The 25,277-nt window shown below is 39.1% G+C and overlaps 1 protein-coding gene across 1 annotated transcript in view; it reads right to left on the minus strand.

Annotated features, from left to right (window-relative positions):
• Positions 1 to 1,161: 1,161 nt before the first annotated feature.
• LOC120435323 (kelch domain-containing protein 8B) overlaps positions 1,162 to 25,277 on the minus strand; it is a 51,812-nt gene continuing 27,696 nt past the window's right edge. Inside the window, exon 2 of the mRNA XM_039604697.1 lies at positions 1,162 to 1,355. Within this exon, the coding sequence (XP_039460631.1) occupies positions 1,162 to 1,355 (194 nt within the window). The remainder of the gene's footprint in view (positions 1,356 to 25,277) is intronic.

Genomic DNA, 25,277 nt, shown 5'->3' on the forward strand with positions numbered 1-25,277 from the left:
TGAAAATGAACAGTAAGAGACAAAGGACTTAAATACACACAAGAGGTGATCAGGGGAAGTGGAGACACATGAGGAAACAGCTGACTAGGATGAACATAATGATGCACAGTAAATGTAAACTAAAACACAACGACATGAAAACTGGACTTTCAAAATAAACAGGAAAACATAACAAGACACAGGCATGACAGCATTAACCAGGCAGACCAGAAACATGACACATAAGACACAATAAACAACAATGGGAACTTTAACACATGGGAACACCGCTGACACACATGAACCTAATGACAGGGCAGAGGAAGGGAAACTAAATACTAAACTAAATACAATGAACAAAGAACATACTGGACTCTTTCAAAGTAAAACAGGAAACATGGAGACGTAGACATGACACACAGGGGAACCTGATAAACCATGAACTAAACTGCAAACTAAACATGGCTGAATAACTAGATAACTGAAAAGAAACTGAAATACAGATGAAATAACAAAACAACATGAAACTCAGAAACACTGGGTCTCTTGACCCAGGACCATGACAGTAAAAGAAGAACAAAGAAGGAAACGGAGATGATAAAAAATAGGAAGGAGGAAGTGAGATGTTTCAAGATGAATATTTAAGCCAAGAGTTGTGCAAATAAAAATAAAAACTTTTTTTAAACCCAGAATTACAGGCGGTCAAATTCGGGGCAAGTCAGACCGCTGTGTGACTGAGCTGAACTTGTTTTATTTGTTCTCTTTTCGGTAAGTAAAGATGGCAACAGATTTTAAAAAAAGTTTAGTCTTTGCCTGATCTGTCGGGACATGAATCCTCTGATTATCAGTAAATTTTCTTAATCACAGTTTTGGCTTCCTACTATTATAATAATATAATATAACATAAAACCTTCACCTGTTTTAAAGAAGTGTCTCATTTCCTTTAAAATACCTACTCCTTAAATTTACTTACTGTATAATTATTTCTTTTTTCCTGAAAAAAAAAAAAAAAAAGATCAATTTAATCACAGGGGAATTACGCCCAAGTGTTGCCCAAAGGCTCATTTTATAAAGTTATAAATCGTGATGACTAATCTGGAGCTGTCTGTCAGCCTGATCCATCTAGAGGAAGTCAAACTTCCTGTGAAACAGATTTCTGTAGGTGAGTCTGTGGAAAAATAATTAATGGTTGCAGCTGCCTTTTTCTCTGGGTTGCTCAGGGTCTCTCACCCAGTCCAGATTCAGTGGTGGATTCCAGTTGGCTGTTACGTTACGCTTACTGCCGCTCACCCCATGGCGGTCTTGCAGGCTTCCTGAGGCACCCCAGTCAGCTGTCGCCTCAGTCTCTTTCACCCACATCTGCATCTGGAGACTAACTGCAATGGAGGCAGACAAGCAGCTGCCTTTGCAAAATGCAGTTAATAGTCAAAAACACCCGCTAGTCAGACCTTAACCCCCCCTTTATAACCCCTACAAGTTGGTCCTGTATGACTAACAACATGACATTTAGGGGACTGAACAATCATATGATAGTAGAAAAAAAGGAGGAATCCACACAGGAACCAGTGACGTGGCAACCAGAGGACATAGAAAGTCTGTGACATTCAGCAACCTCAAGCAAACTTTCATAGCACTGAGGCAAGCAACTGAAGTGACCACCAGTGAGACCACAGGATATCATTGATTCAAATATGATGGGGTAGTAAATACATTAGAGGGTTACCTAGCAACCAGCGCGACCTCAGCCTCTTTCCTCCTGAGAGCCAGCTGCAGGAGTTAGATCGTTTGATATCTAATAAAAGAACAAGAACTGAGTCTCAGTCAGAAGAACATATTGTTATGATCCCTGTTCCTGGGTTTTGAGGTTTTGGGGTTCATGTTTAGTTTTGGATGTTTAATTATTTAATTGTAAATTAAGATTTGTTCGTTTTAAACCCAATGCAATGGGATATAAACCTTCCAAGGAATTCAGCTTTTCCTTCATCAGTCCAGAGAATCTGCAGTTCTTTAGATGTTATTCTGGATTCTTTTGTGACCTCGTAGGCAAGTTGCTGTGGTCTTGGTGTAATTATGGTTGGTTCACCACTGTTCCAGGTTTCCTCCCTTTATGAATAGTGGCTCTCACCATGGTTCGCTGGAGTCCCAAAGACTTAGCAATGGTTTTTATAACCCTTTTCATACTGACAGATGACTTTGTCCTTCATCTGTTCTTGAGTTTCTTTAGATTCTGTGTGTTGTACTTTGAGCTCTTTTAGCCAATTTCACTGCCAAACAGGTTGTATTTAAAGTGACTTGTTGATGCTAGAGGTCTGGCAGTAATCAGGCCTGAGTTAGCATAGTGCAATTAAACTTAGCTTTCCAAAACAAATGTGATTAATCACAGTTAACCTGTGATTTAACAAGCAGGATGGGCAATTATTTTTACCACACAAGGCAAGGTGGTGCTGTAACATGAATCAGATGATTAGATACTTCCTAGCTAGCAAGAAAGCAACAACCTGCTCTATCATCTTTTAAATTGGTCAAAACTGATATGTTATTTCCTGAGATTTCCAAATCATTAAGTACATATTTGTAGTGCGTTGCCAATGCTACCCAAGAGCCACAGACCTCTGCTCCAGAAACCTCAAAGCTTTCTGTAAGTTCTCACACTCACTGACTTTGCTGTTAGCTCTTTGATGGCTAAATGGATTTTGTCACCATATGAATAATAAAGGGATTAGATAGAGGAAATGATTGCAGTAGATGGAAGCCAACACAAAGTGAGAAAGGGAAAGAGAGTTGAAAGATAAGAAAGTGACTGAGTGTGGCAGAAAGACAGACAGCAATAAGAGAGGTGCCGATAGCAGTGTGAGTGTGAGACAGGGATGAGGGTAGAATATATCTTCTTATCTCTAAGAATCCAGGTAATTCGAAAGAGAGAGAGGAATGTGGTTGGGCAAGAGGGAGACCACATTAGCTGAATCATTAACGGCACGTTTTTCCTTAGAGGAGCCTTCATATGTAAGTGAGACTGTCAAAAATTCATTTAGCATCGCAGTAAGGAAAATGTAACAATACTGCCTCAACTATGTATCCATTTTCATGAATGCAGATTAAACTGTTTAGACATAGAACTTCAATTTGATCACGAAACTGATCTAAGTTTCATGTAGAGGATCGCTGCTGTTCATCAGTGCTGGAGCTTCAGCTATGAGTGAGAGATTTTCAGTTAATGACTCCACACTTTCCAAACCTGAAGGAATCACATCAGGTAAGAAGCAACACCAGAGCATGTTAATCTCATTTTTCTTTTTTTCTTTTTTGATATTCAGCATGCACTGTGACTTTATCCTCCCTAGGTGAAACTGGGTTTCAACTGTAATATTGTGAGGCACCGGAGTGAGAACATTTAGAGTGAACAACTTCAGCTTTGATTACCACCTGTCCCACTCACTAAATTTGTCTCTATGTGAAACTTTTTCCACTTTCTTTAAACGGAAATGTACTTGATTGGATTGGCGTTTAAGTAATAATGCTAGAGAACAGAACGAGTCTTCCAATCATTCCTGGAGGTTTATTTCAACGGCAGGTGGACCGAGAGAAGTTCAACAAAGACTCATACAGTGAAATCTCAAATAAAATCATTCATTTTATCTTGATTGTTTTACTGTTAACTTGTTACTGTAACTCATAACCGGCTTTAAAAGTAGCTTGACAAACATGGTCATTTAAGCGAAGCCTAAGCAGCAAATAGTTGTTCAGGTATGTATGAGGAAGGTTTATTTAAGAATCTTTAGAGGCTTTTTAATACTCTTTTAAATTAAATGTGTGATTATAATAAATGTGCAATGAAAACACATAAAAGTAAAATACATCATTTCAAAATGAACTGAAAAGCAAAACTGATTGAGTTAAAGAAAAATGATGAAATTTGTTTATTAAAGTGAAAATAAAACCACATAACACACAGCTCAGTTTGCATTTAGTGAAGTCTTTTATTGCACTTTTAGATTTGTACTTGAACTCCTCACAGCACCACATTCAGCAGTGCTAGTGTATTTTATCTAGAGTTTTAATTACCAAGTTCCTTTATTTTACCTAGTAACTGAGCTCTTTTTATTGTGAGTAATTTTTAATATACTGAACATTTTGGTTTTGAAATATTCTACTTTTGTGAGCAGTCTTACAGCAACATCCTGTAACAGGAATTCCCCAACATTTTATACAAATATCTTATTTTATTTTAAACAAGACAAATACAAACACATCCACACCAAACCTGAGGGCACATAAAGCAGGCTGCCAACTAATAAAATTGATTTATTGTTAAAACATTTTTTAGACAATATGGAGGAAAAAAATACATATTTTTCTGTACTACCAGCAGTGTTGGTCAAGTTACTTGAAAAAGGTAGTTAGCTACTAATTACTGATTACTTCTCCAAGAAAGTAATCCCATTACTTTACTCATAGCCCAATTCTATTTTTTCTGCATAATCCATCATATAAAATTGTATCAAATGAAAAAGTCTCTTTTTAAAACTTGTTTTATTAGTTTTAATCTTTTTTTACTCTTTGACTTTATGCACATTGCTTCAAGAAAAAATTAAATTATATGCAACAGAAATTTGTTTAACATTTGAACCTATTTTTTGCATATTCTGGAATATTCACAATGCAGGAACTCCAGCAACACTCAAGGGAAGATGAACAACTTTATTGACTGACCAATGCGTTTCGGCTTGTGGCCTTCATCAGGGTCATCTTGTGGCCCTGTTGTGTTGCTGGAGTTCCTGAATTTTTTCATCCTCTCCATGCACCTTGGAAGTAGGTGAAGTTGTGCCAGAAATTTTTGCTGTGATTCATATTCCAGAATATAAAATAAAATAATTTTTGTGTTTACACTCACTCTTTCAAATAGATGTAAGTAAAACACAGCAAAAAATAAATTAAATCAAAGATTTAGCGGCACTACGTCCTGTTGCTCTGTTTTCTATTTTCACCTGTTTAGCAGGAGTGGGGCTGGTGGAGCTTTGCCTGGTGCCGCAGCGGTCCTGTCAGCGGGAGGATCCGGGGGTTTCTCTGTGAATTTCACATTTCCGTAAAAACGTGCAAGGTGCTTGCTCAGATTTGAAGTTTAATTTTTCACTCTAGAAAGAAGTTTTCTTTCCATGCAGAGTGCACAGTGGATGCTTTTGTCGCTTTTTACAGAATCAAACTCAAAGTAATGTCAGTACTTCCAAACTGTAACGCTGCATGGTCGTACTCTCTCCTGCAATCCATATTATGCATTGTTGATCTGTCTGTTGCTGCCACGAACGTTGCACATGCTTACGTCATTGTCATGAGACACTCTCACAAAGAAAATCACAGTTTAGTAACGCAGCATGCTTACAGGAAAGTAACAGTAATCTATTAACTTTTTGGTAATACTAATCCCTCACTTTACTCGTCACTTTAAAAAAGTAATTGGATTCAGTAACACGTTACTGCCCATCTCTGATGACAGTGGTTTGTCTGAAATGTTGTTGGGAGTATTTATTTTAAGGGAACAATAAGTTCCCACAAAGAACTCTGTCTACATTACAGTTTTTCTCGATTGCTTAAACACTATAACCAGGCCTCTAAACTAAAATTTCAAAACCATAAACGCTATTGGTCAAAAAGCTCACCCATTTCCCTGAACTATAAACACTATTCCCTGCTTTGACACATGACTCAAATTTGGTGAACTGGTACTGCAAAACTCTACACACAAATCCCTACATTTTACAGTGCTTACACCATGTAGTCATGTAGAAAGCACTAGCATGCAATAATGTTAACTTAAGTCAGCATAGCTTGAGCCCAATTAGCACACAATTAACCAGGTGGAAACACTAGGAGTCAAAATTTAGCACACACCAATCAGAACCTGCGATGGATAGATAAAAGGGCCAAAGTCAGCTCATTCAGGTTTGAAACAATGGATCCAAAGAGATGCAAAGGAAGAGGACGTGGTGGAGAAAGAGGACGTGGTGAAAGAGGAGGACGTGGTGGAGAAAGAGGACGTGGTGAAGGAGGAGGACGTGGTGGAGAAAGAGGACATGGTGAAAGAGGAGGACGTGGTGGAAGAGGAGGAGGAGGTGGTGAAGGAGGTGGAGGTGGAGAACGGCGGCGACAAGGAAGGGAAGAGCAAGGGCACGAAGACAGTCAGTCTCGGATGAAATTGAGCCACTTTAGTTGACCATGTCCTTGTCCATGGGATGACTATGAGGGAGGCTGGGCAACAGTACAACCAAATTTGAGTCGCTTCACTGTTGCCTCCATCATCAGAACCTTCAGTGAGGGAAAACAGGTAGGTGTACTTGCAGTAAGACTGCTTTGTACAGTAACGTTTAAGTTACTGAATTTATGTGTCTTGAGTTTCAGTATGTTTCCATTATTTTCCTGTAAAATGAATGTGTGACAGTTACAGTAATGAGTGCTTCTATTTGTGTAGGACACAGAGACGACCACCTGGTGGAGGCAGGTTAAGGCTTTTGTCGGAGGAGCAAGAGAGGGAACTTGTAAACATGGTAATTGCAAATAATGTAATCCGCCTGCAAGAGATTCAAAGGAGAGTGATTGAGGATGATCATCTTTTCGAGGCATAAATGCCATCAGCCTCTCCACAATTGACCGCATCCTCCGAAAGAATCAATTCGGATGAAACAGGCATACCGAGTCCCTTTCGAACGAAACTCTGACAGAGTGAAAAACCAACGTGTGGAATATGTTCAGGTATGAGTTTTGATACTGTATAAGGTATTGTGTACCATCACAGCATGGCAGTTTATGCTGCCATTTCAGCACTCTTGAACTTTGGTTCAGGGTACCGATTGACTCTACTGTGTTATGTGTTTTGCAGAGAATCTTTGAGATTGAAGGACGGCCTGTTCCCCATGAAATGATCTTTGTGGATGAGGCAGGTTTTAACCTGACCAAAAGAAGGAAAAGGGGGAGGAACATAATTGGCCATCGGGCTATTGTAAATGTCCCTGGTCAGCGTGGGGGGAATGTCACTATGTGCGCAGCCATCAGCCAACGAGGGTACTCCACCGCCATGCCGTACTAGGACCCTATAACACTATGCTTCTCCTTGCTTTTCTTGATGGTTTAAGACAACATATGTTCCAGCTGGACTACAGGGAACCAGCACAGCCAGAGCAGCCTCACTACGTTGTTGTGTGGGATAACGTCAGCTTCCATCGCGCTGCTCTGGTTCGTGACTGGTTTACCAATAACCCAAGGTTTTCTAATATCTTTCTGCCTGCATACTCCCCCTTTCTAAACCCGATAGAGGAGTTATTTTCGGCATGGCGGTGGAAAGTGTATGACCGAGAACCTTATGTCCGTGTTCACCTCCTTCAGGCCATGGAAGAGGCCTGCCTAGACATATCAGTAGATGCATGCCAGGGGTGGATCAGGCATGCAAGAGGATTTTACCCCCGCTGCCTGGCTGGGGCCAATATAGCCTGTGATGTGGATGAGATTCTCTGGCCTGACCCAGACCAAAGACAAGATGCTGTGGTGGGATAATGTTTCTGGTGTGTGTTGTACTGTATAGTACATGAATGACAATGTGCCACTGTACATACATTGGTTGCGTCTTTTGTGTTTATCATGTGACAAGGGTTTTGAAGGGGAGAACCATAAGCAACCTAATTGTTTTGGAACTATTGTTTTGAATTAATTGTACCAGTGTGCAAAACTCTGTTGTAGTGTGTGTGTTTTTGAGGGCTTGTGTTTGATGTCTGAGGGCAAAGTTCGGTTTTTCAGCAGGAGTGAATAGTTTTGGGTGTAGAGCTTCATTTTGACCTGGAAATAGGATGTTTGGGGAATTGAGTGAGATGTTATGGATTTGTGTTTACTGTTGTGCGGATATGAGGCGTAGTTTCAAGAAATGTGTTTTAGCAATCGAGAAAAACTGTAACACCCTCACTACACCAAAAAAGTCACAACTCCAAGTTGCGAGCCCTACACAACGTATATAATGAAAAGTAGATTTCTTCTTTTTGTAACTATTCAGACGAAATGAGCAGCCAAAACAAATAAAAGAATATATTTCAATGTGGATCAGTGAAAATGTTGCTTATTTTGTATTCTTTACTGTGAGTGCCGGGATAAATCCCAGTTATATGATTAAATGTGGATTGAACAAGGCTTTTAGGTAAAGCCAATCTTACTTATCCAATATATGCCATCTTTTATAAATGAAACCAATGTGAAAACACTGCACTTACAGTGCAAACTGGAAATGAATATAAAACAGAAGAAAAGAAGCTACAGTAGGTCAAAACTTCCCAAAGTAAGAAATTTCAGACATTCCTGTTTTTGATATCTTTTGATATAGAAACTTGAATCTGTCCATTGGTGTCATGTCAAAGGCTGTAAGTATATTTGTAAAATTCATTGAGGTAATGTTGAAGTTTGGAGCCACCAGTGTGTGATTCTGCCAGGAGCAGCTGCAGAGGAAAACACTGCATGAGTGCGCACCAGCATAAAATAATCTCCAGTGAGGCAGGAGACACAAACTAAATGTCAGTCTAACCCTAAAAAGAATGTCAAATATGTTTAAAGGTTAAAGTTTTTAGAGTACCTCCCAGTCAGTTCCCAGCCGTAGTGAGGCAGCAGGAGGCATCACTAACTTATCGGTCATCTATTGCCTACTTATACTTGAGCGAAAACACATATAAGTGTAAATGCAGATGAGGAATGGTGATTGGAGAATTAAAAGGAGTTCAGGATATAAGAGACATGTCTGGAAAGCAAGATAAAATTAGAAACAAAGATAGGCCCATTAGCCTGTGGATGTGGCAGACCCAACTCACATGGCCTGAAGTATTGAGAATTCCTACAGTGATATTCATGATTTGAAAAATCACAATTGCTGAAATGTTAATAGCTATTATTAATAAATGATAGCTGAATAGTTAATTCAGATTAATTTAGCTATTTGTTTAACTGCTATTTAACAATAAAATTATAAGTGATTAGGTTTATTAATTGGATGACATTTGGGTGAATATCCAGATGACTGAAATTGATGTTTAAAAAATGGCCTTCCTGTAGTGCAGTTTCTGAATGGTTATCTTAAAACTCAAAATTTAAACTATAACTTTATACTAATTACTGTATAATCTGCTGAACAATCTGTTTTAAATCACACAGATGTGGTTGGTGCTGTGTTACCTGGGGAATACACCAGGTGACCAACTATAATGTTGCTCTCTGATGTAATTTTGTTCCATCCTTCACAAAAGTGCAAATCAGAAGCAGAATGTTTACTTTGCAAGTGTGTGTTTTACTTTGAAAATTGACCATATTCCCTATTCTGGCTCCTTGTTTGACCCCCTGCTTATCTGCTCTGTGCAGTGTGGCTGCACTGAAAGCTGAATGTTAAGCAGGGTTATGTATTCCCTGGGTCATAGTCACTGATTCATTTTGTTTTTCCTTTTCAGTTACTTATCTCCCGCTAGCTGTTTTGATTTAGCCACCAAAGTTGCTGTTTGGCATTTGGTAAGGTGGGACATATGTAGAATCCTTGTACATATCTTTGAACTTCCACCAGCTTTAACACAACAGCATTAACTGATAGGCTAACCATGAAAATGGGCTCCCTCATCAGTATTTAAAACAACAATAATATTCAGAAATCCTAAAAACATAATTAGCACAGATATACTGATTTATCTCAAAGTTGATAACATTGGCCAATAGTAGGTATTTTCCAGCCAATCAGTATTAACTGACAAATAAAAATTACACAAGTAAGACACCAATCAGCTAAGTAAGGAGCTTTGACATTGCACAGTTTGTCTAGTAGAGGGAACTCTGCAACTTTCCTGTTGGCCATACATGTTTTTAATACCACAAACAAAACAACCAGTTGATCCAAGTCAGGCCGAGCATAAACAAGTAAAAGAAATAATTACACATAACAAATATTAGGGAAAGCTGAAATCTTTAAATGTGTCTGACAGAAAAAAAGTATCTGAGAATATCAGAATGTGAGTTAAATATAAATACAGGCAGTGATCTTAAAAATCCTATATAGGGTGGGCTCTAATAATTGGGGTAAATATAAATTGTAGTATGTGCCTTATTATTATTATTTTTAATCAGTTATGATTTATTTAAAATATAATCATTTAATTGATAAGAGGAAAATAACTACTTAAATTTGCATACTCTACTTTGTTGCTACTTTGTTCCATATAAAAGTGTTTCTACACTAGGCAGGCAAAATGTGCCCATGCATGTCTTACTCCCACAGTTCACGACTGTGCCTAAAGACACCTTTATTCTCAGTCAGCTCTAGTAGTGACCACCCTACTATAGCTTGTATTTAATTCTATTTCCATGTCATCATTTATGTCATATTCGGTTTTCCTCTTGTGTTCCAAAATCTTTCCAATTTCCCAAACGCATCAATAACATCTGATTATAGCTTGTGGTGTGGTCTAATATGTCCATTAGAGAAATGAATGACTGCTTTATGAAGTAAATGACCTCCATGGTTTCTGGCATTAATCCCCAACAAACATTTTCTTCTTTTTTGACTTTTTGTCAATTGTAGCAAAGTAATGATGACTTTTTTTTAAATCACTTTGTGGTGACGGTGGTCAAAGAAACATGATTTTGCTTCTTCCCTGACCTCAGTACATGTGCGGACCTTGAATCGGGTTAGACAGATTAAATTAAGGTTTATTCTCAGACGAGCATTCATCATTCTCAATGTAATCACCATTATCTGTCTCCTAACCTGCCCAGAGCAATAATGAGGGGCTCTCATCCATATTCAGACAGTGTCATCAAGACAACACTTCTACTCCATTATCTTGCTCACTATCATTATGTATGGAGTGAAAGTGGAGATAGAGTGCTGGCTAGAGGCAGACGCAAGAGAAGTGATGGCGTGAACAATAATAAAAGTGAAAATGTGTAATTAATGAGAAAAATGAGAAAGAGAGATGGGAGGAAAGGGCAAAAAATATTCATGATGAAGAGATTTGCTGAATAAAATCAGTTGGAGAAAATCTCTGACAGCACACTCAGTTCAGTCACAAGGACAGTATTCAAAATGAGTTATATGGTTAGTTTGACCCTTATAAGTAGAGCCTGCTTCTTTCTAATATGTCAATCTAATTTTAAAAGACATTTTAATAGACAGGACATAGACAAGAATAATAGGTATTCATTTGTAAATAACTGGACATGGATAAGTTAAGCCTATTATATACTATTATATTACAGTATATTTACAGCTAACTAAGGCAGTCAGTCTCTTTCTTCTTCTCTTTCTTTAAAGAAATGCAATTTGGGGTCAACTTGAAAGAAATAAAAAGGCAGATGTAAAATGTAAAGGTGAGGTCAGAGGTCAAATGTGACGTGTATTTGATCCAAACTAGACAGTGATATTTACAAACCTTATAACCATATCATTTGCTAAATGTTGCAAATGCAAACAAAGGCAACAGAACTTGCTGTATAACAATTTGTTTAAAAGTTTTAAAGATAAAAAAAACCTTTTCTGAAAATTTGAGTTAATAAAAGTTTGACCTTATCTCAGCTTAAAGAGGTGGTCAGAGGTTCAAAGTAACGTGAACGTTTTGAATCCCCATATATCATTCCCTTTTTGACCATATGCTATCAACACTAACAGTAGCAGACAGAAACAGTTTCAAAATTCAGAGGTCAAGTGTGATATGATATTTTAAATCCTTATACAGTACGTTCTATATGTTGACATCACATTTTGACGAAGAAATCGTTAAGCTGACCTTGAAGACCCTGTTAAAATTGTAATGGATAGCTAACATGACCTAATTCTAGACTATTACAAAGTTTTATCACAATTTATTCAAAACTTTTGAACCAGTTTTGTTTACAGACAGAAAGACACACTCACTAATAATAGAATTTTATATCAATATAGTTTGATGTAAAGTTACATGCATGATCAGATATCCCTCTGGTGTTGTTTCTACATCGTCCTAATAATGTAGCTCCAGGATCAACATCGTAACAGACTAATGATGTTGTCAGAACATTCAGTTACCATTAGCCAGGTAGTTAGCTAATAGCTAGCTTGTACTAAACCCACATAAATTTAGTAAACCTAAAATTAATAAAGTAACCAATTGAGTGTTTATCATTTGACCATTTTGCCATAAGATTGATTCTTCAGTAAAGCCACGCTAGTATTTGCAGCTCTCCTCTCACTACACTTGTCAGGGTTCCTCTTCATTGACCCGAGGTTTTCAGTTTGTACTTTGTCACAGTTTATTTTCCATGTACTTCTTGTTTTATTGTGTTAGCCTCTGTGTGCATTATGTTCACTTCTACTTCCCATGTGTCATTATATAGATTTAGTTCAGCTGTCTCATTATCAGCCTGTTTATTTAAGCCCCTAGTTTAATCAGTTCCTTGTCTTGACATCATCAAACCTGCATCTGTGTTTTCAGTTCAGTTCAGCCAGTCAGTCGTCTCATGTTCTGTTCATCCTTCCATCACAATGACACCGTCCACGTCCTCAACCAGCCTGCAAGTCCTGCGTTTGGGTCCACTCTTCTCTCTCTCCACACTCCGACCGTGACAACACTTGCCAACTAATAAAGCCTCGCTATCTCTCTCCTTCTGCACTTCAAGCTCAGTAAGGACCGAGACACAGCACCAGTCCAAGAATGAGTAACTCCATCTTTTAAAGTGTGCATTGATAAATGTTTAAATATTATGTCTGGCAACAGATGATGATCTCTTTAAAACCAGGAGGCTCAACTGACGACAACCACTCAAAAATGTGTGTTTTTGCTCTATTTGTGGGAATGTTTTTGTTTTTGGATTACCTTGGTATAAATAAATCTATTTAGCGTTCGGTGAAGTGATGAAGACCTTCTATATATGACCTGATGTTGAGTTGGCTTAAATCTGTGTTGGTGGTCACTGCTGCAACGTACATATCACTGATGTGATTGTAGGTCAAAACCTCATAAAATCCAACTGCTAAGAAATTGAACTATTCACATCTGAGTGAAAACTGTTTAAACAGTGAAACGATGATTATTTTAAAAATCTAAATGAAATTTGTAAAACATTTCACTAAGAAAACTGCAGGAGCTGACTGAGAAAACCAAATGATTTTAAATGTGACCTATAAAATAACATTTTCTATATTTTTATAATGATCAGTCTGTTATAATCATATGAGATGTCACAGCCACTTTCTTTTATACACAATGCAGTGTTATACACCGTGTTTAGCCTTTCAGCATATCATCAAGTCCCTGAACATCAGTAATGAAAATACAATTTGTTGTAGTTCCCAAAGAAGCCTAAAAAAACAAAAACATTCACAAAACTTTAAACCTGCCAGACATTATAAGAACAGAGCAGTGATTAGCTCACGAATAAAGGTTTGGCTTTTATTCATTTAGCAGCGACTTTTCACATAATATCAGAATTTAAACTACACTAAAACATTCGTGCTACAGCATCAGTTAAGCAGCTTAGGCGCAGATGTAAAACATAAAAGTATCTTATATAAGCGGTGAGGAGACGCACGCTCCATATGTATTCGACTTGCACCTTCAGTGACCCTCATATTAATATGTAATGGTGCATGAACAAGCAAGTTAGCGAATCAATCTCAATTTACATCCAAGCAGCAGAGAGGTCAGCTACTGAGTATGCGGGTCACTGACTAATCGCATGTTGCCACCACTGCTATCAAGTGCTGCTTGCCATATTTCAAATGCGCTCTTACATTACTTACTTAGCAACTGCAAGTCAAATGCACAGCCTGCATCAGCAAGTGGATGCAGTGACTGCAGTGTTTAGCATTGATGGGCATGTTCAGACAGTGTTCAGTTATTAATCCACAACCGAACTCTGACAGACGGAAATCCATCTCGAACAGCTGCCTCTGATGGCATGGAGGGTAGTTCCGGGTAATGGTGTTAGTTGCTTTGCTTCATGTAACCACAAATGCAAGAGAACAAGCTTTAACCCTCACTTCATTCCAAAGGCAGAGACACTAACACACTATAGCGCTAACAAATCATCCCACTCCACAGCAAGCGACCGATAGGAAAACTTTACTTTAAGTCACTAACTGCAGGTACAGTACAACCTGGCACATTCACTTCAGTGCAAATTACTCAATATGTGATGCTTTTACAGGTAATAGCTCAGCAGCAGCCAGTGTGATATCATGCGATAATTCTCACATTATGCTTCTGTGGCTTTGGCAGTCACATGACCATAATTGTTTCAGTGTTAAAGACTCATTTGTACATGTGGAGAAAGGTGTGATACATTTTTCTTGACAACATAAAAAATAACAAACCATTCACCCATCTTTTTAATAGTGTTTCCAACTAGGGTTGTGGAAGTGCTCATCCCTGTTCAGCTGAAAGTGGACAAGAGGCACACAAATTGCCACAGTACCACAGAGCTAGCACAAAAACCCCGATTAGAATCAACAGTAGGCTTTACTTTGGACTGTTGAAGGAAACCTGGAAACTTGAAATGAAACTGATCGCACAGGGAGGACATGCAAAGTGCACACAGACAGGATCCAGACAGGTTCAAAGCCAGAACCTTCGTGCTGTGACTAGATTGTGATGAACACCGCACCGTGGAATCGTTTGAATTATGAACATTAGCTCTTTATCTTTAAGCATCCTAATCACAGTTAAGAAATCCAGCATTCTATTTTATATGTATCTTACCTTTCAATCTTTCCTTTCAACTTCCAGTGTACAATTAGGTGATTAAAAAGAGTATAACAAGTGAAATATCTTCACATAGCTACCACTAAGCTATGTATATAACCTGCTACCGGAAACCTCACCCGGCCCAGACACGGAAAGGATTGACAGATTGATAGCTAGTTTTAGGAGAGATCATCTTTTTTCAGTTTAAATCAACAGACAAACTTTAGGAAACACCAGCACATATCCATATTCCATTTTTGGGTATTAAACTGGTGATAATTGTTAAATTATAATATTTCCACAGAGCATAATCATTCTTAATGAAGCGGTGTAAGCAAATGAACTCTGGGGTCACAAAGTAAGAAGGAGCCTGTAGTTCAAGTTAATTAATGCCAGCAAGTGTTAGAACTTCCTCTTAAAACAGGCTTTGCTCAATCTTTGACATCCTTGTTCCAGCTCCTAATTCAGCTTTCAAACTGTGCAGTCATGATAAGAAATTAAAAATTAAGCTTTGACTTTATGAAATGATGTCTTGTCATTTTTCAGTCTGCAGGGTGAAGCTGAACTTTCACGATTCTCAGCAGACAGTGATTGGGTTGTTAATGGCCTGCCTTGCATTGTACTACAACAGTGTGAGCAATGACTGCAGAGAAAGAATTGCAAATAAAAAGTGATGCCACATAAAAGAATAGAAGGGAAATGTTCACGTTGAGCATTCAACGCACAGAAAAAGCCTCCTGAATCTGTCAGTGTGTCTACTGGGACACAAAAAAGTAGTCACTGAGCCAAAGCAAATCAAATGAAACAGGATATGCTAATGCCATCTTCTATTATGGACTCTGTATCACTCTATTACTCTGATGATAGGCGTAAACACTGGATAGATAAGTGTCACTGAGGCCGCCTACCGGTAAGCTAGTAAAAGGAAGGTGTGCGTAAGAGCTGTGACAGAAGGTAAATACACAACAATCAGCCTCAATTTAAACCCACTGGCAGGGCAAATGTGAAAAACATTGGTTATCGTGATACGATGGCATGTGTCAAGGGGTTAGGTAGCCAATGAATGTTTTCAGTTCTTGAAATCCAACATAAACAGCTCAATTTCACTTGTGACGCTATAGAAACACAGACACACCAGCAGCACAGGAGCATGAATGCAAACAACACCCACAGCTCTGGGGATTCAGCTAGGTCAGCAAAGCAAATTGCTTTTGCTCTGATCCAAGCTCACTACCACATGCACCTGCAATGAACATGTGCGCATTGGAAGAAAGTGGCTTGCTCTGGTGAATTACGCATTCTCTTTTGTCATGTAGACGGCTGGATGTGTGCGCATCTCTCACCTGGAGAATAGACTGCAACAGGTTGCAAAAAAATAGTTATCAGGAAAGCGCTGTGATGCTCTGAGCAACGCTCTGCTGGAAAACCTTTGATCCCGGCATTCATGTTTACGGTCCTTTGACATTTACCACCCACATAAGCGTAGCTGAAGACCCCATAAAGCCTTCATAGCAGCAGGATTTCCTGATAGTGCACTCTACCACACTGCAGAAACTGCCCAAGAGTTAAGAGTTCCAGAGTCCAAGGTGTTGAGTTGATCTCTCACTTCCCATCATGCCAGCCTGATGGAGAAATCATGCCATGTGCTAGAGAAACAGCACTAATCCATGGAAGCCTCACCTTACTTCCAGGACTTTAAGGATCAGCTCCTAACACCTTTGCACCTGATATGGGATAGCACTCAGCGGTCAAGCAGTCATTACTTGAAAAATCATAGTGCTCTGGCAGCACAAAGAGGTGGGGGGGGCTCCATGATGTTAGGCAGAGATGTTGCAGCCTATTGTACAACAATCACTGCACCAATCAAAGTGGTTGTTTAATTACTTTCCGATTCTTAAGCACACATCCCCATCACCAGCAGAATCAAAACAGTGATACATCACACAAGTGACACACTCCTCCTGAGCACAAGCTTTACGCCAGCACGCCATACACTATAATATCAAAGGGTGAGGCCTCTTTGCCAAAGTTTACTACTTCTCCCCTGAATGAACGATAAGATGGTGAGAGAGTGTGGGTGAGAGTGAGAAGGTCAAACAGAGAGACAGAGAGATGAGTTTGTGTCACGGTGATACCACGGGAGAAAATCTGTGCCTGAGGCGAAATAAACCTCTCTGTCTTCAAGAATATAGAAAGCTCTCCTTCAGCGCTCTCTCACTCGCCAGCTTTTAAACAGACAAGCCGTGCGATGTCCATCTCTTCTTCTTCCTAATGCAGTGTCCTCGAGACAAAGTGCTCATTATTTCTTTTTTATTACTGCCAGGGAAAAAAATTAAGTTAGGAAATGAATTTTGGGGTAATTCCAAATAGCGCTGTACTCAACCACAAGAAATAAATACTCTAATTAGCGCAAGCTCGTACTTGGAGTGAAGTGGGAATTATTTAAAGCCAGGGAGATTTCACTTTAAGACTGGAAAATTATGTTACAGTTGTTTGTTCACAGCTTGTTCAGCAGATGGGTGGTGTCTGAAAATACAAAGTTTTGAGGTATTAGAATTAGCTTAAGTAAAACTACGAGAATATGAGCAGTGTCTCAGAATTTATGTGGCCTTAATCATAGCTGCAATACCGGTGGCTAGGTAGCCACAGCAGACATTTTTCTCCAAAATGTTGAATGTAAAAATAAAGTTTTGCTAAATGCATTTTAGCATTTAGCTAAAATGCTTGTTGCCATGACTCCTAAGCTGTGATTTCCTTTGCCACCATTAAAAAGTTTTCTTAAGCCTGTAACACTGAGAGTTTTTTTAAGACCTCCATATCATCAGTGTGATTTTCACACACACTGCTGCTGTGAGCAATCAACTGCACAAAAATGACGGATGTATCAAAAATGATTAAAAAAAATGACAAACTCATATGCAAATTACTATTCAGTGTCTTTTTTTAAAATTTATCAGATGTTTCAATTAATACTCCAATTAACGTTTTAGAAATGCTTGTTGAAGCCATATGTGTTTCCTAGAAGGCCACAAGTTCTGCTCCACACGTCCTCAACATGTCCCTCATTGAACTGAAAAAACACAGCACTCAGGTTTCTTCTGTTGCACGTCTTTTGCATCTCATTTGACTCGCTCACTCTGCTCCAGCTCTGTTCTCCCTGTGCTCGTCCTTTCCTCTTGAGCACAGAAAGCTCCCCATCCAGAACGACAAACACAAATGAGCGTTGTCGTTTTATGTCGCCAGATTTCACACTGTCAGGCAGCCAGCTCTTGTTTGTGTAGGTTTTCCTCTGTAATCATCCTCTCTCTGAGCTTCTAATGAAAGTCTCAGCAGGGCTCCAGGCTTCCCCTAGTAAAGAGCTTTTGCTGAGAGGATGAGGCTATGCCACGAGAGTCTACAGTAAATTGAGAGAGAGTCATGAGACACCGGTCTCCCAGGATAAGTAATCCAGGCTCCAACTTTGAAGAGTCAGCGCCTCTGTTTTTGGCCAAAGCGCCTCAAGTCCAGACTTATTGCTGCGATTGGTCAGAGCGGTTCAGGGAGTATAATCTGTGTGCTCACTGCGAAGGCTTATTTTCTCTTAAAGGACATCAGCAATCTCAGATACTCTCAAATATCATCAGTGTGTAATGTTTTGCACTTTTTCACGAGTTAATTTCTCCTGACTCTTTCTGCCAGATCAGCTTGTGCTCCTCTGCTCTCATCTACCTCTACTTTAAGACTGTTGCAAGTCTTTTGTCGGCAGACGAATCTTTGAGTTGTTTTGCAGTGAGTAAGTGTAGGCGGAGACTGTACTGTAATAGCAGTACTCATACTGATAAGAGCGAGGGTGGCTTTTCAGTTGAGAAAAAGCTAGTCGTAGTAGCTTTTTTAACAGTACAGACATTTGCAGTCAAACTGTCAGGCTGAGAGTGCTGTAAAGATCTTCAAACCCTAATTTGGATAGCTACCAGGTAAAGTGACAGAAATGCACCAACAGTCCTGAATATCATTCTTGCAGCTTCAGAGTTTCGACAGTAACCAGCAGCAAATGATCTAAGCAGATCCAGGTGACTTAAAGTCACCACTGCTCTCTGTCACCCTGTGAAGCTTCACTCCTCACTCACCAAACACAGCAAAGCACTGTTCCTGTGCCAGGAGAGCTAGAAGTTAACAAGCTAACAAATCATAGGGCTAGGTTACCTCTAACCAATGATAACTTCTACACATGACCAATTTATGCTTTCAATTTGTCAGAAAAAACTGGTAACTCCTTATTGCATTTAAGAGGATCCACAGGGCCCAAAATTCCAATCCTTTAATCAAAAGCAACCAGGAGTCAAGCATGGAAAGGCAGGAAAGGCTAAAGGATCCTGAAACTGTTCAAAGGACTGTGCACGAAACAATGAAAATGAAAACTAGGAAACAAAACGCAAGGGACACGAAGATCTGTAAGAAAGTTTGAACAAACACGGAGATGTGAAAGGGAACCAAAGGAAACTGGGGAGTACAATTGTTCACAGGTGAGCAATTGTGAACAGGTTAGCTGATGGTGAACTGGTGAGGCAAATTAAACAGTGATCAAGGCAAAGAGGGAAAATTAACAAGGTGAGAGAGTGAAACTGACACAAGGGCCACACAAAAGAAAACTGCAAATGACCCTGTGCCTATAAGGATACGCACACGAGCCTCATTCCAATATACATGAAAGATTTTTTCTTAATGAAGTTTGCTGCTGAGCTGCCTGATGGAATGGAAGCAAAAAACACACGAAGATAACAATCAGGGAGTGAATTTCTTTCAGCTGCTTGGTTCTCGTAATAACTGATACAGTGCCGGCTGGCGCATGAATATGCAGAAACTCCTGTTTGTGCCCTCCAGCAGAACATCTCCACTTCAGCTCAGCCGGGGCTATGTTATCAGAGGCTTCAATCATTAGAGACTGATACCTAGAATAGAAACCACAGTGCTCAGCTCGATGGGTTGGGAGCATTACTAAGGTACATGGGAAGAAAACTTTGTTCCAAGCATTATTTTTTAAAAAGTATAACACTGAAAGGAAAGAATAAAACTGAGCATGCTTGCCATGTCTCCACAGACAAATGTCACTTTGATGTCATTATCTCAAGCTTCTCTGCTTCCATGAATATAAGCCTCTCAGGGGGGTAAATCCCTTCAAACAATATTTTTTTAAAGCTGCATAACGTATTTGCAAAGACATGCAAAAAGAACGGCATATATCTGGGTCAATAATGTTAAAATATGTGATGTGGACAAGTTGCTAAGACTTGCATTCAACAAGCACCTAAAGCCTGAATGATGGTATTCTTTGTTCTTTACTTTGGGACAGAACTTAAAGGGACTGTTTCGGCGTTTCCAGATTAGAATCAGGTCTGAGTTCAGGTTCAACGGTTTAAAGTAACCATTAAAAATATAGAAAGGACTAAAGAAGTGAATTATATGAATAGAGGTCCTTACAAAGACAGTTGTATAATATATGCATTCAATTAAGAGAAATATCTAATTAGACAATCATATAGCAACAACTCATTGCCTTTAAGCATGAATATGTGGCAGAGACAGCTGGTTGAACTTCAAATGAAGCGAAACGGAGAAGGATGTAGGGTTTTGGTGACACTGAATATGGCGTGGTTCTTGGTGCCAGTCTGAGTATTTCGGAAACTGCTGATCTGCTGGGATTTTCTCACTAAATCATCACTAGAGATTACAGAGAAAAAGAGAAAATATCCAGTGAGCGGCAGTTCTCTGGGTGAAAACGCTTTGTTGATGCCAGAGGTCAGAGAAGAGCAGCCAAACTGCTTCAAACTGAGAGGAAGGCAACAGTAACTGAAATAACTTTTTCTACAACCAAGGTATGCAGAAGAGTATCTCTGAAGGCACAACACATCAAACATTTAAGCTACACTGGAAGACCACAACAGGCAACACTCCTGTTAGCTAAGAACAGGAACCTGAGGCAACAAGCTCCCCATACCTGGCAATAGAAGATTGGAAAGACATGGCTTGATTTGATGAGTCTCAGTCTCTGCTACAAAATATTGTCTAGGCACACTTTAGGCCACTTAGTAGCAACTGAGCATCATTTAAACACCACAGCCTACCTGAGTATTGTTGCTGACCATGTCCTTCCGTTTATCACCCCAGTGCACCCTTCAACTCATTTCATTTCACTTCACTTCCCTTCACCTCACTTCACTTCACTTCTCTTCACTTGATGCGTATAAAGGATCCACAGTCCTGTTGTTTCGAGTTGGGCAAATTGCACTGAGATGGAGACACAAGCCACCCACGGATTCCAACATATAAGTCGCCCAGTATGCATCCAGAGTTAACAACGGCAGTTTCTGAAAAACTGTATCAATAGCACTAGGGACATTTTAGCATTAGCTTTAGGATGTCTATATACCACAGTGAGGAATGTCTCTTGGAACTGTTGAGGGAGGAAAAAGGGATGCACATGGACGTTGACTCAGTGTCCTCTGTTCATACTCTCTCAGTCACACCACTGCTGACTGATGTATGTGCAGACTACTGCACCATGGCATTGCCCTGTCACATCGGTGACTGTGTCGAGCCAAATACGAGGACTGAATGCTGATTTCAGGGGAGGATACAAGAATTCCAAAAGCTTACCAAATAAATTACATTCGGCCGAATAAAATCCATCTTATCAGAATCAGAATACTTTATTAATCCCCAAGGAAACTGTGTACTGAAACAGGCTGCATGCCAGCTGATGCATGTGCACTAAATCATTATTTAGTTATTTCTAATCGACTGAACATTTGCCAAAATGACAGCAGGTAAAGGGATACGACTACGTATTTTACATCTCAGTCTCCATGTTTCTACACTTTAGTACAATGATCAGGGGCATCTTTAGTCCTAATCAGCTCATTAAAATATGTTCTGATACAATTCTCTCTATAACTGTCTGTTTTACAACTCCATGAATGTTTCCATAGAAATAGAGACTCAGGTGAATACTGAATCTTGACTCGTGCTGAAAATACATGAAGGCTGTTGGCAAAAGAAAGAGGCCCCGTTTAAAATCCATGTTAAGAAAAAGATCAGAATGCACTCCATCTTAGATAACACACTCCGACACATCCGCAAGAAACAAAAGCACTCAAGCACACAAATCCAAAAACAATCAAACCTCCAACAAAAGGAGAACAAGCAGATCCACCTTCTTATGGCTGCTTCTTGTAGGATACTGTGCCACGCCACAAAGGTCAGATCATCTCAAACAGAGCACCTTTGGGATGTGGCTGAATGAGACATTTGCATCTGGGATGTGCAGCTGACAAATCTGCAGCAGCTGTGCGATGCTTTCATGTCAGCATGGACCAAAATGTCAGAGAACCGTTTCCAGCAATTTTAATAATCTATGCGACAAAGAACTAAGGCCAGACTGGTTCTACCAAGATAGTGTATATATGTGAGTTTTTAACATGCTTGAAGGTTTTGAAACCTTATATTTTTCTCGTTAAATAACACGTTAAAAAAAAACTTTCCCCAAAAGTCCCAAAGTTAGATAAAGAGAACTCAATTAATGAGAGAAACATTCTTTGATTTATTCATTTAGTTTACATATCTGTGAGTGGCAAAATTATGTGATCCTTTGCTCTCAGTATCTGGTGTAACCCCTTCAAACCTGGTGTTTGTTTAAAGTTGGAAGAATTTTCATTACTTTATTCAGACTAGCTTGGGCTCTAGGATGTTGGTGGGTTTTCTCACATTAACTGTTCACTCATTAAGGTCAAGACTTTGACTTTCCAAAAAAGGAACTTCGTTTTTAAAGCTATTCTTTGGTAGAACAACTTGTGTATTTGTGTCATTGTCTTGCTGCATGACCCGCTTTTGCTTGAGATTCTGTTCACAGACAGAGGTCCTGACATTTTTCTTTAGATGCTCACTGTGGGATACGATGTCCCTGAGCTGATACAGTACATACTCCATAAATAAAGTATTTATAAAAATAAAGCAAACAATTGATGGGCCATCCATGTAGAAGAGCCTTTTAGCAGTTCATTTTGCCCTTGCTTCTGAGTGAACTTTTTTTGATCGATAGCCCCTGTGAAGCGTTACAAAGCTTTTTTAGATTTTCTCCATTGTGCACAGTCTGATTGTTGATTGGTAGTTTCTAGACCAGTGATAATTCTGTAACCCTTTTTAGTATAACAGGCATCGGAAATTTTTTTTCTGAACGCTTCAAAAATCTCCTTTTCATGCCATTATACACCTGAGCTTGATGTATTGTGAAGATTAGACTTTGTTAAATCCCTCATCGTTGAATTAACAAAGGGAGTACACCTGACTGTCCTCCGAAAGACTGAAAACACCTGATGTCACTTTGGAATAAACTGCTTTACTTCATAAACTGCTTTCCTTTGTACACATGTGATATTGGATTGTTAACCTAAACAATTAATTTTAAAAAAAAGTCTACTATTTTTATTTTGTTTCTTTAACTGGTTTACTTTATCTTAATCTTCCTTTATGATTTCTGTGAATTTGTTTTAGGTTGTTTTACTGCAGGAACATCTTTCAACTCATTTAAAGTTTAATGTTCATTTAAAGCTAAAATCAGAAAGGTTCCTGTGCATCTGTGTGTATATTTGTGTATCTTTTTGTGATCTGCAGGTCAGTCATGAGCAGCTGAGCTTCAGGGACTCAGATCAAAGAGCCGCAACACCCTCGATGTATATTTCTAATTTGTTAGGTTCTTTTATGAAAACTCCCAAATTTATAGAGTCTGTGTATAATAAATCTGGAATATGAATAAAATTTCTACTTCTTGTGCAACATATGAGCTTATCACCCCTTGTACATGCTAGCTTTTGTCTAGATGTACATCTTTGATCATCTGTTTAATTATCCTTGACTTTTCCTGCTGTGCCAATTAAAAGCCTTCATACAGTAATTTGGGGCTTAAAGATGTAAGAAATACAGATTACCAAGGATTTGGCTCTGCGATAGTTTTCTAGGGGTTGATCAGTACTAAAGCTGTCCTTGTGATCCAAAACCGAAGTTGTAAGTCAAGACTGTGTGCTTGTTGTTTGATCAGGTATGACTGCAAATAGCTTGTTCACATAAGGAGACAACACAGAAACAGATCGTGCAAGCAGTGTGACGAGCACGTTTTTCGCAATAAGGAATAATTAAATAAAAACCTGAAAGAACCCGATGGTCCCTCATCTTAATGGCTGTCAGTGGGTTTCATATTAATTTTGACTCATTAACATGGATGTTGCTTACCAGCTACCATCACAGGTTGCATGATCAAAGCAAATTAGATTCCAATTTTAATTAACTGCTTTAATTTATTTTCTTCGATCAGGCTCCATTTGGTCACTGCAGATAGATTTTAATCATTTTCTTGGTTGTCCCTTCTCAGAATGAGACAACAACTGTGTTAGGTTTTTACTCCACTGTGTCTGACTGCCAGTCCATATTATTGTCTACTGGAATACAATTTTAAAGATAACAGGCATTTAATTCAATAGTCTTGGTGAAAATCTCAGAAGAATTAATGTAGCTCTTTGATTTCGATTCAAAACCCTGAATAAGAACCCGACTTATTTTTTTGATAAATGAATCTTATGCACAAGTTTAACATGGTAATCTGTAATCACTCATCTGCCTGCATTCTGGGTGTTCAGCCACTGGTATATTCTTTACATCACGTCCATTTCCCCATGCTGTCAAGCTCATTACTCACATTATTACTCTGGTCCAATCATTTTCTTGCTCGCCTTCTGCAAGTTAATTTGACTCCATTCTACATACTTTAAGTCTCAGTGCTCTTCTGTCATTCTGTTTTTCAGACTCTCATTTACTCAGTCACCCACCTCCACATCTCTGCCTCCCCCTGGTCACTCAGAGCCCCATCCAGTGAGGGTCCTGTCCAAACTCCTATCACTTCCACGTTTTCTGTTCTGCTATTACGAGTCACTGGAGTCTATTCTGCATCTCGACAAATCAGGGATGAAAATCATGATCATTATGACACTGAAATATTACAAATCCAACCATCCATTTTCTTCACTACCACACAGCTGCTGTTGAATTATTCCACAACTAAATTAACTATTTTCTATATTAACCCCTTTTTTGACACTAGTTCAAAAACCTTTGAAAAAAAGATATGATTTAACAACACTGTAGATTTGATAAACATCAACTTGTTCCCTAATTATGACATGCACAATCTCTCACTTCTCATTCTGTCAGCGCACACGAGCAGCGGTCTATCCGTAGCCTGCAGCTACACCACACAGCTGTTCCAGCTTCGCCACACGGCATGCAGTACTGCTGATGGGCAGTGTTCAGCTATTACAGACTGTTAAGAACTTGTTAGACAAATTTGCACAGCCACTACCTGAGTTTGCTAAACTTACACAGAAACTGCTGAGGAATCTTTCTGTGTCCTCTGGCACTCCTTCAGTGTGTTAACAAAGAGACGTGGAGACAAACTGAGTGTGCATCAGTGACGAACTGGAAGCTCTCACGGCCATGGGCAGACTTTTACCCTCCACCTCCAGGGAAATTGGTTATTTTAATGGGTACAGCTAC

This window comes from Oreochromis aureus, linkage group 20, assembly GCF_013358895.1.
Source record: "Oreochromis aureus strain Israel breed Guangdong linkage group 20, ZZ_aureus, whole genome shotgun sequence".
In the NCBI taxonomy this organism is placed as follows: domain Eukaryota; kingdom Metazoa; phylum Chordata; class Actinopteri; order Cichliformes; family Cichlidae; genus Oreochromis; species Oreochromis aureus.